Genomic DNA, 14,928 nt, shown 5'->3' with positions numbered 1-14,928 from the left:
CAAAGTACTACATAGATTATTATTAGTGCTTGGTTTCTATTTGAGGAATTTGTCACTGGCACATAATTTTATGGGAGCACTTACTTGTTAGGGTCTTATAGGTTTTATTATAACCTTATTTCAAGGTTAGCATTTAAATTGTATTCTACTAGTACCTTGAAATACTTAGAGTAATTCTACTCTCATCATGGTTTGATCTTGGTTAATAGGTTAATTGGTTGATCACCATACATATGGTTTCAATTATAAAGTGTAGCACAAGATTTTGCTTATGTTCAAGAATTGAAGCATAAGGTTTATTTGATGTGCAAATATAGGGTTCCAATGTTATTTACCTAAGGACACATGAGTTGAATCTTAATTGTGGTTTAGGTTTTATCTGTGATTATCCAAGTGGTACACAAACTAGGGTTGAGATTTAACTCTGGTTTATAAAGTTGAGATGACTCATACTGCATTTGCTAGGTTTTAATATCCCCTAACCAAGGTAAGGTGTTTACTTGCTTGATATTTCATGGGCTTCCCTAATTACTAAAGATTTGAGAATTGGTTTTATCTTCTACCAATAAACTTCTTTTATTACTCCCAACTTATCATTTAATTAACTCAAATGGTGAAGTTCCTTTTTATAGTTAACTTTGGTCATATGGTTTGATGGTTTCTCACCATATGAATTATAGTGTTTAACTCTAAGGTTTTCTTAGGTTTCTTAAATGAAGAATATATGGAGTGTAGATATGGTAGAATTCTACTTATGATCACCAATTGAATCACAAGTTAGGGTTGTAATATAAGCTTAGGGTTGACTACTAGTTACCTCCCTATGATTTCATGTGGTGAATGAGATCTAATTATCCTATTAGGGTTTATTCTCCATACCACAAGTTCTTTGGGTTTATGATCATCACTTAATTAATAATGATCAAGGTTTGGCTTCCTAAGGTATCTCTCATGAATTAGGTTTCTCAGTTCCATGATCAAGCATTGTCTTGATCAACTAGGTATAATACTTCTATTTTATTTTCCTAGATGGTCCTACTATAGTTGTCTTAATAGATTAAATCCCAGGAGAATTCTCGAGGTAATTACTTAGAGTTCTCTCAAGGATTGATGGTTCAACCACTTGAATATATAATAGGTCTCTCCCTTGAATCCAAGTGTTTCCTCAACTAACTTGAGGGTAACACCATAGCTTGAGTTCTCTCATACAGGAATAGTTATTCTAGGGTTTATGGTATACTCCTAATATTTATTTATGTAGCTAACCTAAAGATTCAATTGTCTAACTAAGTTGGTTTATCTCTCTAGGAATGGTCTTGGATGATATCCTAGGGTTTCTCTTAGAGATGATGATCTGAATACTTGGATGTATATCCAAGGTTTAGCTCAAGATTTGTTATTGCTTCCCTAATGATTGTTATAGAACTCTCACCTCTCTAGGGTTGTATAAAAATATGGAATAGAGAAGAATATATATTTCTTGAGTGGATCTCCTTGTTATTATTCCAATGTTGAAATGGAATGATTACCATGAGGTTCATGGTTGGATCATAGATTAGTTTGAGACATGGAAAAGATAAGTGAAGAATAGTTTCTCCAATTATTGTTGCTTGATTTCCAATTAAATGGATGTTCATATGCTATGGCAAGGATTACCTTATTATGATCTTTTATAAGATCAAGCAATTGATCATTGAGTAAAGTGTTGTGGTGTTGATTATTAGTTCCATTTGATCTAACCCCTTAGATCAAATCATCTCTACCCAAAACAAGGTTTTATCAAAGTCACATTGAGGTTTATATCGCTTGACTTGATGTGCTACTTCAATTCCACCAAGGTCAAGTGAAACTTCGCCATTCGTGACTGTTTTACTTTAAAGCGCGAAAATTCCCCAGATTTTCTATGCATGAATGCAATGCACACATCTGTTTCCTCTATTTTTGTAACCCCATTACCTGGGATATTACAGATGCCCTCAACAAATCTCTCATGAGTTGCTATTGCTTGTAAGTTGTTAACTACATATAAGTTCATTTTCATTCAGTTCATGTTCGTTTTCATTGCATATATATACTCATTATATCTTATGTGTTCTCTTATGCGGATCGAAGATCGGTGAATGCAAAAGTAATAATATTATCAATGTTGGATTTATTGACCCGGATAAAATACATGTTGAAACGGTGAAGCATAAACGCGAAGAAACGGGGAAACCTACTAAGGTTTTTGGGGGAGCAATATTTCGTGATTCAATATTGTTTCCTTACAACTACGAGTGAGAGTCTTAATGATCTTTATGCACATTCAATTTTTCTTACTCGATGTTAAGTGTAATTCCCGACGTATATGCATAACATGTGCAGCTTCCACTCGGATTCTACTAGACATTCAACTCGATAAGGGAATAGTTGAAGTAAAAGACCCACCGAGTAGAGGCGTGGACGGGTTCCGGGACTTGCGAAGTTGCTCCAAGTGTAATTTCCTTCATCGCCGCGCTTTATCATTCGTGAGATATCAATTAATTATCCACTCATTCAATCATTCTTTTGCTCGGCAGGGCTTGGACCGCTTTCAAGAGACATCGTAAGGACGGTACACGGGCAGAGAAGCTAACATTTACTCTCGTACCGTGCCCCCAGCAGCCACAAGGGACGAATCTATGTGGATACTACGTTTGCGAGTCCATTCGCATGTTAACCATCGAGAAGCAGAACAATAATAAATTCGACGTAAGCAATAACATTCACAACTTTATTTATTATCATCAATATTTCGTTATCAAGACTGATATAGTCATACTCATCTTATTTTCGTATATAGGTCGACTTCATGCGGGACAGACTCCAACCAAAGGAACACGCACTAGGAATCGCGGAGGAACTGGCGGGACTTTTGATTAAAGAAGTACTAAACAATAAAGGCTTGTTTAGTCCAAATAGATGCTCTACCTCCAAATAGACGGTCGTTAGTACCGCTTGTCGATCGTGAGCTAAATGTATATATGTAGGGAATCTACGAATATGTGTAAGGGGAATCGACTTTTTCTTCCAATATTTGTTTGATCGATCTATATATATATATATATATATATATATATATATATATATATATATATATATATATATATATATATATTGAATGAACGTGTACAACTTCTAGTAGCGTACAAATATATGCAACTTCTATTTTCGAACGAAAAAAATGAAATAACAAAGCGGTCGGTGGCGGGTGGGAGGGGTGTCGCACCCCTCAAACCCTAAAGCGAGCAGGCGTTGTGCGCGCGCCACGTAGAGGGCCTTTTGTCGCGGGTGGTAATACCGCCCGCGACAAAAGGGCCTGTGCCGTACGCGCCCCGCGGCTGCCACGTGGTGGACCTTATGTGCGACAAAAGGTGGACCCTTTTGTCGCGCCTCCGTTGTCGCGGCTGGCCGCCCGCGACAAAAGGCCCTTACCACCCGGAACAAAAGGCCTGTTATCTACTAGTGTATGTATTGTATAATTAACAATGATTAAGATGAAATGTAGGCGTGCCGGATGAATCAAGTGAGTGCCACGTCCTGTGTGCTTGGCAAGCAAGCGATGCAAATTGATAATTAACAAGTTAATGATACCAGGAATGTGTGTCTCGCAAGGTGCCAAGAAGATTATAGTATATTGATACCAACACCAAATTGTCTAAAATATTATACGTAACACAACATAGGAGTACTATTGGCTTTCTTGTTGTCGTTTTTCTGCTGCAGATAAGAATATGTGCCTATACTACGCCATGTTTCCTGCTAGATTACTCCAGCTAGCCTTGCCTGCATGATGTTCAATTATTCTGACGCTGGCCTTTGAGTTTCCATCATGCACGCATGTATGCATGGGCAGGGCGAAACACTTGGAAAGATAATTAGCGGCCAACCTGTGAATCTGCACGCAGTTGTGCTCAGACGTGAGCAAGATAAAAAAAGGGAAAACAAGAGCTCAATAGAACATGTAATTTTTTCCCCATACAGCAACGTGCAATATCAATTCCAGCTTTGATTAAGCTGCCCTGTTAGCGTGCTTGCTAGTGCCAGCGCTGCTTAAGATTTGATCTTGGAACAATTAACTTAATCGCCTACTCGTGATCTCGTGCATCGAACAAAGCGAAGAACTCCTAAGAAGATAGTGCTAGTACACTGAACTGCAGACGATGATACATACCGGGATTACAGTGATGTACTGTTCCTACCCAGCTACCAAGATAGTTAAACAATTAACTTTAAAAAAAACGAGGCAAGAGCTTTGCCTCATTCTTCTTTTTTTGACAATCAATATCGCATATATTTAAAGTAGCAAATAGTACATGGTAGAGATACATTAGCTGTCCTCCGCAATTACAAAATAAAGTTTAAAAATGAAATTTTCGAGGTCTTCAAATTCTTTCTTCTTTCATGATATAATATTGTACTTTTCTGAATGCAGACGAAAACAAATACTAAACCAGAAACCTGTAAATATCAAAGGTTCTCCCATAATAATTTGAGCCGCAATGCTAAGATCACACCTTATTTATTAAGTAAAAAGAGAGTGCCTAGTTTTTAGGAGAAAGAACCCAAAACAATTAACTATGATCGTAGATGAATTACTCGATCTAGTACAATGCATATTCACGCATGGAATGTCATTCATGTGATCATCACATGGCAGAATATACGCCATTTTCCCTACCCAACTGATGCAGTATAGTATTATCTTGTTTATGCAATATGTCAGATGGACGCTAATTGTGCTTCTGGCATTGCCGCTTGCCTTGCTGATTTCAGGACCAACCAAAATGGGTTTTACACTGGATTAAGCATATTAGCCTACCCCTGTTCGTATCTGTCTACAGCATGCTCTAAAAGTTATGTGTAGAACATAAACAAAGTTTGCGGAAAGCGTATGCAGTTATGGCGTGGCTTGGTACTCAGAGCCGATCAACCTAACAAGAGTAGTATCTCCGATCGATCCAAGGTGTCTTGTGTATAGTGTACTCTACTGAAATCCATGCGTAGGAGTAGATTACTCAGTCGCAGGAGTATTGTATGTTATCCCAATGGTTTCTGGTGCAGTTCACGCAAACATGCCGTACCGCGCGCCGCGGATCTCACCCATAAAATTCCCATGAATCCAGTCTGTAGGGTGGACTAACGGAGACCACCGTGTTAGAAGTATAATACTCCCTCTCTCACAGTTTATTAGGCGTGCGAGTACTCTTAGATCGTAAATTCGATCAAGTTAGTATTAGTTATATGTTATAAAATTTATATCATTAGAAAATTTAGATGTTCTATTTTCTAATGATATAATTTTTATATTATATAATTTAAATTATATAGGTCAACTTGACGAACTAGGGATATGAGGAAGACTATTAAACTGAGACGGAGGGAGTAGATAAGGTGCCTGAAGTTTTGTAACTCTATATATATTCTCGCAATGGATAGATCAATACAACAAAATAAATAGTAGGATTCTACAATTTCAACACACCGACCGGCCACATGTTCGTTCGGTGGAAGCTAGTAAAAAAAATTCAGGATTTGATGGTACAAACTCGATCGATAGTTCCTCATAAGAGGTAAGAGCATCTCCACATTCGCATCAAATGCCCCCACCAGGGCTATTAGGGTGTCCGTTTGAAAATGGATTTCCATCAGTGCCTCGAAGTCACTGCCGACATCTCACGCCGCGTAAACTTTGTCCGGCACTTCCGCGCTAGATCCAACCCATAGAGACCGGTTTGGATATTGGGGCGTCAGATACCAACTGGCGGGTACCACGTGGCAATGACAAGGCCATTATCCCTGCCCATACCTCCTTCCCCACCCTCTCGTCAAATCACAGCCGATTTCGCAGGGGCTTTTGAAACAGACAGTTTGGTCACCTCTGCCCAACAATAAAGCGCGGTCACCCCAAGCTCTTCTTGCGTTGTATGGAAGCCGCCGCTTTTTTTCGATCGAGCCACATCGGTTGTCAACGCCGATATTAGTTGTGCCGGTCCGCACCTCTCTTCTCCGCCGTGGCGCAGCTCCCCGATAAGCCAGCAACTGGCACGCCCCACCTCGCACACAACATGTTCGTCCGTTTTACTAGACATATTGTTTTTCTATATGGTTTTTCTATATTTTTTGCCTCGGAAATAAAGATAGAGTGTTCGATATTTGATAGTTTCATTGGTTGATAATAAATATACTATAGACAAATACGATGAGATGTTTATCCGTTAATTGGTGCAAGATGAAGTCGATACTGCCGCCAGTTATAATGAGAAGTTGGTGATCATATCTTTTTTTCTTTCTTTACGAGTAAAACCGAATGTTAAACTTCGGCTTGGAGGTTCTAGGAGGAGGAGGAGGGGATGTATGGTTCTATGATGCTTGAGGCCGACTATTTTGCGGACAACCAAACACATACACACGAGAACTTTTGAGGACGGTTTAGGATGAATAAGGAGTGTATGGTGTGAGTGAATATGATGACTACTTCAAGTGCAAGAAAGACACAACCGGATTGGTTGGTTTGTTCTCGGTTCAAAAAGAACGGCCGCCTTGATGTGTATTGCATATGGAACTAGCCTGAATACACAAGATGGCTATCTATGAATGTGAAGTCCGCATGCCAGGTGACTTTGTACAAGTTTTTTTTGTAGCTATCGTGGCATGTTTGGAACAATCTAATTGATAGAACAAAATGAAGAAGACTCACCTCGGATTCAACCCATATGGGCAAAGCCAGCCCGTCGCTCATCTGGTGCTGTTACCGGACGCCAATTTAGGGGTGCCGTTCTCGGATGTTATCCAAGGGAAAGATATCTATTTTTCCTGAACTTGTAGAGTTTTGAAAAATTAAATCAGAACACCAAATCCCAATCATTTGTACTCTGAACTTACAAATGCCAAGCTTGACCTCCTAACACTTTTACACGATCCCACCCTTTGAAGTTGCCGGTGCCATCCTAGCATGCTCGTCACATCCTAAAAAAAAATATTCGCCCGAGTTCGCGGTCCTCACCCCCTTTTGATTATGTTGGGATCCTTTTTTTTTTGGTTTACCAAACAGCTTCAGAGTTTGATTTAAACGGGAATTAGTAAATTTAAGGTAGAAATGAGGACGCGGATTTGGAGTTTAATGTTTACTAGGAAGTAGCATTATCTCACAGTCCAAGGATCAGGATACTTGACAAAGGGAAGCTGCAACAATTTAAACATAGTGACACAATCTAATTGCTTCGCTTAGTTAGGTATGTCCATCACGTCATTCTACTAATGACATGAGCCCATTATTAATCGAATCACATGTCTATGGTTTGGAAACCTTGACCAACATTAAGCAACGGGCTAGTATTAGAGGCTTACTAGGGATACAATGTTGTTTATGAAACCACACATGTATTATGCCGGTTAATATAATTCTAGCATTGGGTATAAACGTTTATCATGAACAACGAAATATTATAATAACAATATTATTTTTGCCTCTAGGGCATATTTTCAACTCTATCAACCTAAAGGTTGCATAGGTGGATGTGAAAGATGTCGATAGAGATTGTGTTGTGGGGAGTGCGGTAGTGATGATGCTCGCCATGTTAGCGCGGTGTTGGTGACGATGAGTACGATGAACTCTGCGGGTGGAAACACAGAGGAGATGGTTTTAGCGTTTCTCGAGAGCCAAAGGGCTTCTCTCCCCTAAGTTTGCCCCGAAATCCACATCCAAAAAATAGGTGTTCTCCTAGATAAGTGGTATGGTTGAATTTGTCAAAATAGTAATCCATGAGGTGGCAGGTGCACTTGAGCCCATGGCCCTCCATGGTTAGTCCCATGCAACTAAGTTTTCACATTGTCATCCATATCCTAGATTAATTTTCCTATATTTAAAAATACAAAATCTGATTATATTTGCTCCTTTAAAAGAATGCAATGTCTCATTACTTTGTCGTCAGTAATTTTTTTGAAGTGATAGATAGTTAAAGTGTGTTTTAGTATTGTGGCATGAGTTAGATATTTATATGTGCATTTTTACGCCAAAACATAAGGACATTGGTAGAGTCAAAAAAATTACCACTGCTCATTATTAGTTCTTCTAGCTACACAATGTTATTATCTGCTACAACACATCCAGCGATAGTTTTGGCACATTTTTATTCAACACTCTTTCTTGCGGAAACAAAGTAGACAAATTTTTCTCCTTCTGTAAGCAATTCCACACTCCCCATCCGTAAGGCCCTCCTTGTGGCAGGCCTCACCACATTCATTCTCAACACATGCTGAAGTAGTATATGTTGCACTGGTCTCTTTGCAAGTGTAAGCCTCTGAACCTAGAAGACAACAATAAAAAATACGGTGCATGAAAAAAATCAGATGCTACAATATTCTCAGGTGAAACAATGAATTTATAGCATGGAGTATAAATTTCAGATATGAATAGAAAAATGTGTTAAACATACATTGAATAAGTGCATTGATTTTGATGTGTTTTTTCAGAAAATATTTACCAGGAACCAAATGGAGTGGGTAGTAGTTAGTAAGCATAGTAGGATTGTCACGTTGACGGTTCCCATGTCTCAAGTAATACACACTAAAGAAGGAAAGTATGATAACACAAAATAGATTCACAAACAAAATGGTCATACCATCTCTTATAGCGATGGATGAGAGGATGACACGACCTGAAGAAAAAATAAATGTCAAAGATATGACATATCTCATATCTTGAAGACTCGTTCCTCTATCTGCATGATTCATTTATGTGTTCTACCTTTTTTTGGTGTTGTACAATTATTGACAATATTCTAAGTATATTACATTCACCAGTTCGTTAAAGATCTCCTTGTGGATTACCCAGCATATTAATTTTGGCATCTCCAACTGAGAACCGTGTAACCGAGACACAGAAAGAAAAGCCTAGTCTGGTTGCGGTACTTAATTTCTCGGGGAGTGCAGCTCGCTATTGTTGAACTGCACATGCCAACTCATGTCTTGGGTGCCAAAGAAGGAAATGTTGACAAAATTAACACAAACCATTGTTAATTAATTTCTTATTATAGAAAATATATATGGCATAACTCAGAAAAAGTATTAAGTAACAGTAAAACGGAACCAACTACAACTAGCAACAACGATTTTAGGCTTTAAACGGTCCAATTCGCCTAATGCACGTTTCAGAGCATCTAATCTATATCGCAACCTAGCATAACCTCGTTTGCTTAGTTTTATCACTCCGAATGAGCCAATACACCATTAAAAGGGCTTCTACTCAGTGAACAGAGTTGGGCGTTTTGTGGTTAGCTCGGGCATGTCGCATGAAGCCCATGCTCTAGCCACACTTGGCCTCCCCCTCACGACGCCTTCTCCGCTCCCCGACCAGACCAATCCTCTTCCTAGCAACCTAGTTACCTAGGAAACCCTACCTACCACTCGAGCTTCCGTGCCCCTTCACAAACTCTACCTTCAACGGTGGCGTCCCTCTCCCTCTCTTAACCATCAACGGCGATGCCCTTGATGAAATGCCGTTTTTTTGCAGAGACTTCGCAACCACTACTGGCATCAGAGACACGCTCTACTGTCCTAGATGGTGGCCTCAATTTATGTAATTCCCCGACGCCCGTCCGTGACTTCTCACATATTCAACATAAATGTTTATCAGTTGAACCACATGTGACCAACAAGATTTTTGCGAACCTTGTACAAGAGAGAAATGTTGGTGTTATCCAGGTCAGCCTCGGCGTCCATGCCAACGCAGACGCGCGCGCGCATACCGACACACGTGTCGCCTGCGCGCCCGTGACAACACAGCAACTACTAGCCGAGCCATGCCGCGACCTATCCTACCGTTGGCAGCGCACAGGAGACGGGCAGTCGGGCACGGTGCACGGCAGTCGGCGATTTGGTCGCACTCGCACCTGAAAGCTGAAACGCGCGGCGCACGGGCCAAAAAGATAGACGGCAGAGATCCATCCTCGTCGTCACTCGTCTGTTCACACACACTCACTCACCACTCTGTCACTCTGCCACCGCTCCCGGCTCAGCCTCGTCCTCCCTACCGTTGCGTGGCGTGTCCCGCGCACGTGTCCCCACTCCCACTCTTCTCGTCGTCTCCCACCTCACCAACCTCACTCCCTCGTCATCCCCTTTCCTTCCCCAAATCCCAATGTCCTCCTCCTCCTCCTCCCCACGCCACCTCCAACGCCGCCGCCCGCAATGGCCACCATCCCTTCCCTCCTCCTCCTCACCATCTTCCTCCTCATCGCTGACACCACCACCACCGCCGACGCGCTGCGCTTCGACTACGCGACCCTCACCCTCGCCACACTCAAACTCCTCGGCGACGCGCACCTCAACAACAACACAATCCGCCTAACCCGGGACCTCCCGGTGCCCACCTCCGCCGCCGGCCGCGCGCTCTACAGCTTCCCCGTGCGCCTCCTCGCGGGCTTCTCCACCCACTTCGCCTTCCACATCGCCACCCTCAACAAGGGCTCCGTCGGCGGCGGTCTCGCCTTCGTCATCACCCCCGACGCCGCCTCCCTCGGCGAGGCGGGGGCCTACATCGGGCTCTCCCCCGCCGCCGGCGACGTCGCCGTCGAGTTCGACACGCTCATGGACGTCCAGTTCGGGGACCCCAACGGCAACCACGTCGGCCTCGACCTCGGCTCCATGGCCTCCGCCGCCGCCGCCGACCTCGCGCTCGCCGGGGTCGACCTCACCAGCGGCGCCACCGTCTACGCCTGGATCGACTACTCCGCCGCCGACAAGCTCATCGAGGTCTTCGTCTCCTACTCCGCCAAGCGGCCCGTGGCGCCGGTGCTCTCCTCCCCGGTCGATCTGGCGGCGTACGTCAAGGACACGGCCTTCGTCGGCTTCTCCGCATCCACCCAGGGCAGCACGGAGATCCACGCCATCGAGTGGTGGAGCTTCTCCACCCCGGCCCCGCCGCCCTCCACTTCGCCGCCACATCTTCCTCCGCCTGCTGTTCTCGCCCCCCCTCCGGCGAGCGTCATCAACCCCACGCTCCCCACTTCCCCTCCGCAGCTCCCGGGCGTCACAACGGCGGTCTCCGCCCCACCCGCCAGCTCGGTGACCGCCGCGAGCGCGCCGGCCAATTCCGCAACTCGTAAGAATACCGCCGCGAGGCCCCACCCTCACCAGCACGCGGCCGTGGCGGGCGCGGCGACGGCGGGGGCGGTCGTGGCGGTCTCCTTCGCGGGCATCGCGCTCTGGGCGCTCGCGCGCCGCGCCAAGGCCAGGAGACTTGACGCGTCCGCGCTCGCCACCAAGCGCGACAGCCTGGCGTCGGCGGCGGCGATGGCGCGCTCCCCGCGGGAGTTCACCTACAAGGAGCTCAGCGCCGCCACGCGCGGCTTCGACGCCGCCCGCGTCATCGGGAACGGCGCGTTCGGGGTCGTCTACAAGGGGATCGTCCCCGACACGGGCGCCATGGTGGCCGTCAAGCGCTGCACCAACGCCAGCGCGGGCGGCGCGCAGGCGCGGGCCGAGTTCCTCTCGGAGCTCTCCATCATCGCCGGGCTGCGCCACCGCAACCTGCTGCGCCTGCAGGGCTGGTGCTACGAGAAGGGCGAGATCCTGCTCGTCTACGACTACATGCGCAACGGCAGCCTCGACCGGACCCTCTTCGACGACGCCTCCTCCTCGCCCGCCCTGCCCTGGCGCCACCGCCGCGAGATCCTGGCGGGGGTCGCGTCCGCGCTCGCGTATCTCCACCACGAGTGCGACCGCCGCGTCATCCACCGGGACGTGAAATCCAGCAACGTCATGCTCGACGAGGCCTACCGCGCGCGCCTCGGCGACTTCGGCCTCGCGCGCCAGGCCGAGCACGGCGCGTCGCCCGACGCCACCGCGGCCGCCGGCACAATGGGGTACCTCGCGCCGGAGTACATGCTCACCGGCCGCGCCACCGAGGCCACCGACGTGTTCAGCTTCGGCGCGCTGGTCCTCGAGGTGGCGTGCGGGCGCCGCCCCATCGGCACCGAGGGCCGCTGCAACAACCTGGTGGAATGGGTGTGGAGCCTGCACGGCGAGGGCCGCGTGCTGGACGCCGTCGACCCGCGGCTCGGCGGCGAGTACGACGAGGGCGAGATGAGGAGGGTGCTGCTGGTCGGGCTCGCCTGCTCCAGCCCGGAGCCCGCGCTCCGGCCCGGGATGCGCACCGTGGTTCAGATACTCAGCGGCGAGGCCGACCCGCCGTTCGTGCCCGCGGCCAGGCCCTCCATGAGCTTCAGCGCCAACCACCACCTCCTGCTCAGCCTCCAGGACAGCGTCTCAGACTACAACGCGCTGGCGCTCAACCTCTCCGACGACTCCTCCGACGACGACTCCTTGAGCTCCTCCTCGCTCACCAGCACGCTCCGCAAAGGCGGCCACGACGTCGGATTCAGCAGCACCCCCGGCGACGCCCGCTGATCCTCCGGTCGCCTGAATTCCCCTCTTGAGTGATCGAACAAGATCGATCGATTCATGTATGTATTGACCGATAAGGAGTACATAGATTAGCATTGGACTCCAACTCAAGTCCTGGTAACTTATTGTTCTCTTGTCTTGTGGTAATAATAATTCAAGTTTCAGATGGTTCAGTTGATCTACTACAGTAGTTTCTTTTCTTTCCTCTTCTTTTTGGATACATCTTGTTGATGAACAAAGCTAGCAAAGAATTGATTGTAGCGCGCTGATGAGATCTTGGTGGTCTGGTGGATATAATACCCCTTTTGCCACGCACGGCAAGGAAACGGAGATACTTTTGCCACTAGATTAAGTGGAATGGCTTGTTTGGTGTGCAATGCCATGCTTGGGCGATTGGGCAAAGGTGACCTGGCCGCTTGGCGCATGCCAAGAAAAGCATCAACCTGTCGATACATCCATCTATACCAGTACCAATAATCTAGTGAAGTAGTGAGCGACCGACCTGATCTGATCTTCTCTTCTGGTAGTGATGATGCTTTATACATTCGCGTGGAAGCCATCATCCATGGATATTCATGTCGCCAACTGATAGCCATCCATCAATCCATGATTCTACTTGGAAGAATCCTCATTAGTCCAACAGTATCCATCTTTCTTTATAACAGAAAGCCATCCAATTATGACTTCACTTGTGGAATCCTCATTAGCCATTAGGCCAATAGTATCCATCTCCATATGATATTGTCGGCCAAAAAAGTTTAGGTTGCGGATTTTGCTCGGTAGTTCTGAGGTAATTCTCGGTAAGCCGATGTCATCTAACCTCAGTTGCAACATCTCACTAACACGAACCACGAAGCAATCTAACGTTGTGGATAAATTTTGTAGTTGCAACTAATAACTAGCACGAATCGCGAAGAAATCCGACGGCCTATGCTTTTTTTCTTAGTTGTAAGTTGTAATCCCCATAGGCAACTAGATAATTCCCAATTGCAGCCTATGTTGCAACTCAGGTTAACACGGATCACCGTGCATTCGTAACATTATGCTAATTCTCGTCTTTTTGGATATAGAAAAAAAACCCGGCAACGAACGAATCGGGTTAGAAGTTACCGCACCCTACCTTTCTTTACGCTGCCTTCTATCGTTGGCCCTGAAGAGGAGAGCCAGCCCTTACTGGCATCCATCCACTTAAATAAGTCTGGTGGGTTCGCTTGAACCGATACAAGAGGAACTCAGGAATGGAAGAAAAACATGATTGCTGGATTTGATCCATTAACACAGGGGCAAGCGTTGGCATACCGAGTCTCCCAACCATAGATAGGATTTGATCTTGAACTAAGAACATAGTGGTAACGGCAGTTTTAGAAAGCACCTCTGCCTTTCCTGAAACTCAAACAACCTACTAGGCTAGGCTGGCTAATCCAGACGAAGAAGATAGCGAGAAAACGACTCCTCAAGCCGAAGTAAGGGCGGGACCATCTTCTTTTCTGACCGTTTGGAGCTGCTCACAAGGCCTAAACCTTCCTGTAATCCCTGGAGCTTCGTCAGAGCCTTTTCCTTCCCCACAGGCCAGAGCTCAATTTACCTTCGCCACAGCTCTAAAATAAGGAGAATCAGCTCAAGATAAAAATAGAGAATTAGCAAAAGCGTTAAATATTAAGTTTACAAGAACATGAACCGGAAATAAGTATGTTGCTTTGGCTGCCTTTTTTCACAGGCTTATGGAAATTACTTTAATAAATCAAGAAGATAAGTTTGTGTGGCAATTGACTATATCAGGTTGTCTTCGATAACATTCATGTACGTGGCTTTAATGAATATGCATACCACTTTCATGTAAAATTTTATATGGCAGTTAAAGATAACAGTAAAGACAAAGATCTTTATGTTTTTTTTTGTATCAAAAAAATAACTTAAAAATGATTGTAAGAAGTGTGTGTTATCTACTCCAGGAGTCGATCAACCTTTTTTTTTTGCTTGCCCTTTTACTCGTCTCATTTGGAGAGTTCTATATTTACTTTTAATATCCTCTCAGCGGCCAGAATTATGAATATGTCCGAAAATGGTTGCACGTGCTATTTACAATCAGGGTGGCTGGTCCTTGACATGTAATACTCTTAAACCTAAAAATATGCAACAAAAAAGGGTTTTATACATCGATTATTGAGGAGTCCAGGGCTATCCTCTCCATTTCGGGAAAAATATTGGCTAGCAACAATAATCCTAGCAATATGAGTTGCTATTTGTTCGGTAAAACAATGCAAATGCCTGCCGGTTGATTTTTTTTCCTGCGAGAAAGAACCGAATCTATTTCATGAGTTTACAAAAAGTACAAAGCACCCAAACATAATAAAAATATATAGAGGTCCTAGGTTATTCATATGGCTGGCATGCAGTGTGTTGTGGGTATACTTTATGGGTATATCAACGGTATGGCCTAGATCCGGCAAGCCCGGGTGGCCCATAGATGGTGGTGAGGCATGTGGCCCATCGGGCGGCCCG

At 45.2% G+C, this 14,928-nt stretch overlaps 1 protein-coding gene across 1 annotated transcript; it reads left to right on the top strand.

Annotated features, from left to right (window-relative positions):
• Positions 1 to 10,209: 10,209 nt before the first annotated feature.
• LOC124647105 (L-type lectin-domain containing receptor kinase VIII.2-like) lies at positions 10,210 to 12,429 on the top strand. The gene has a single exon (XM_047187090.1). The coding sequence runs from the start codon at positions 10,210 to 10,212 to the stop codon at positions 12,427 to 12,429; it is 2,220 nt and encodes a 739-aa protein (XP_047043046.1).
• The last annotated feature ends 2,499 nt before the right edge of the window (positions 12,430 to 14,928 follow it).

Source organism: Lolium rigidum, chromosome 4 (assembly GCF_022539505.1).
Source record: "Lolium rigidum isolate FL_2022 chromosome 4, APGP_CSIRO_Lrig_0.1, whole genome shotgun sequence".
Classification (NCBI taxonomy): Eukaryota; Viridiplantae; Streptophyta; class Magnoliopsida; order Poales; family Poaceae; genus Lolium; species Lolium rigidum.
The sequence above is the reverse complement of the archived record's forward strand: the minus strand, read 5'-3'. Positions and strand labels throughout refer to the sequence as shown.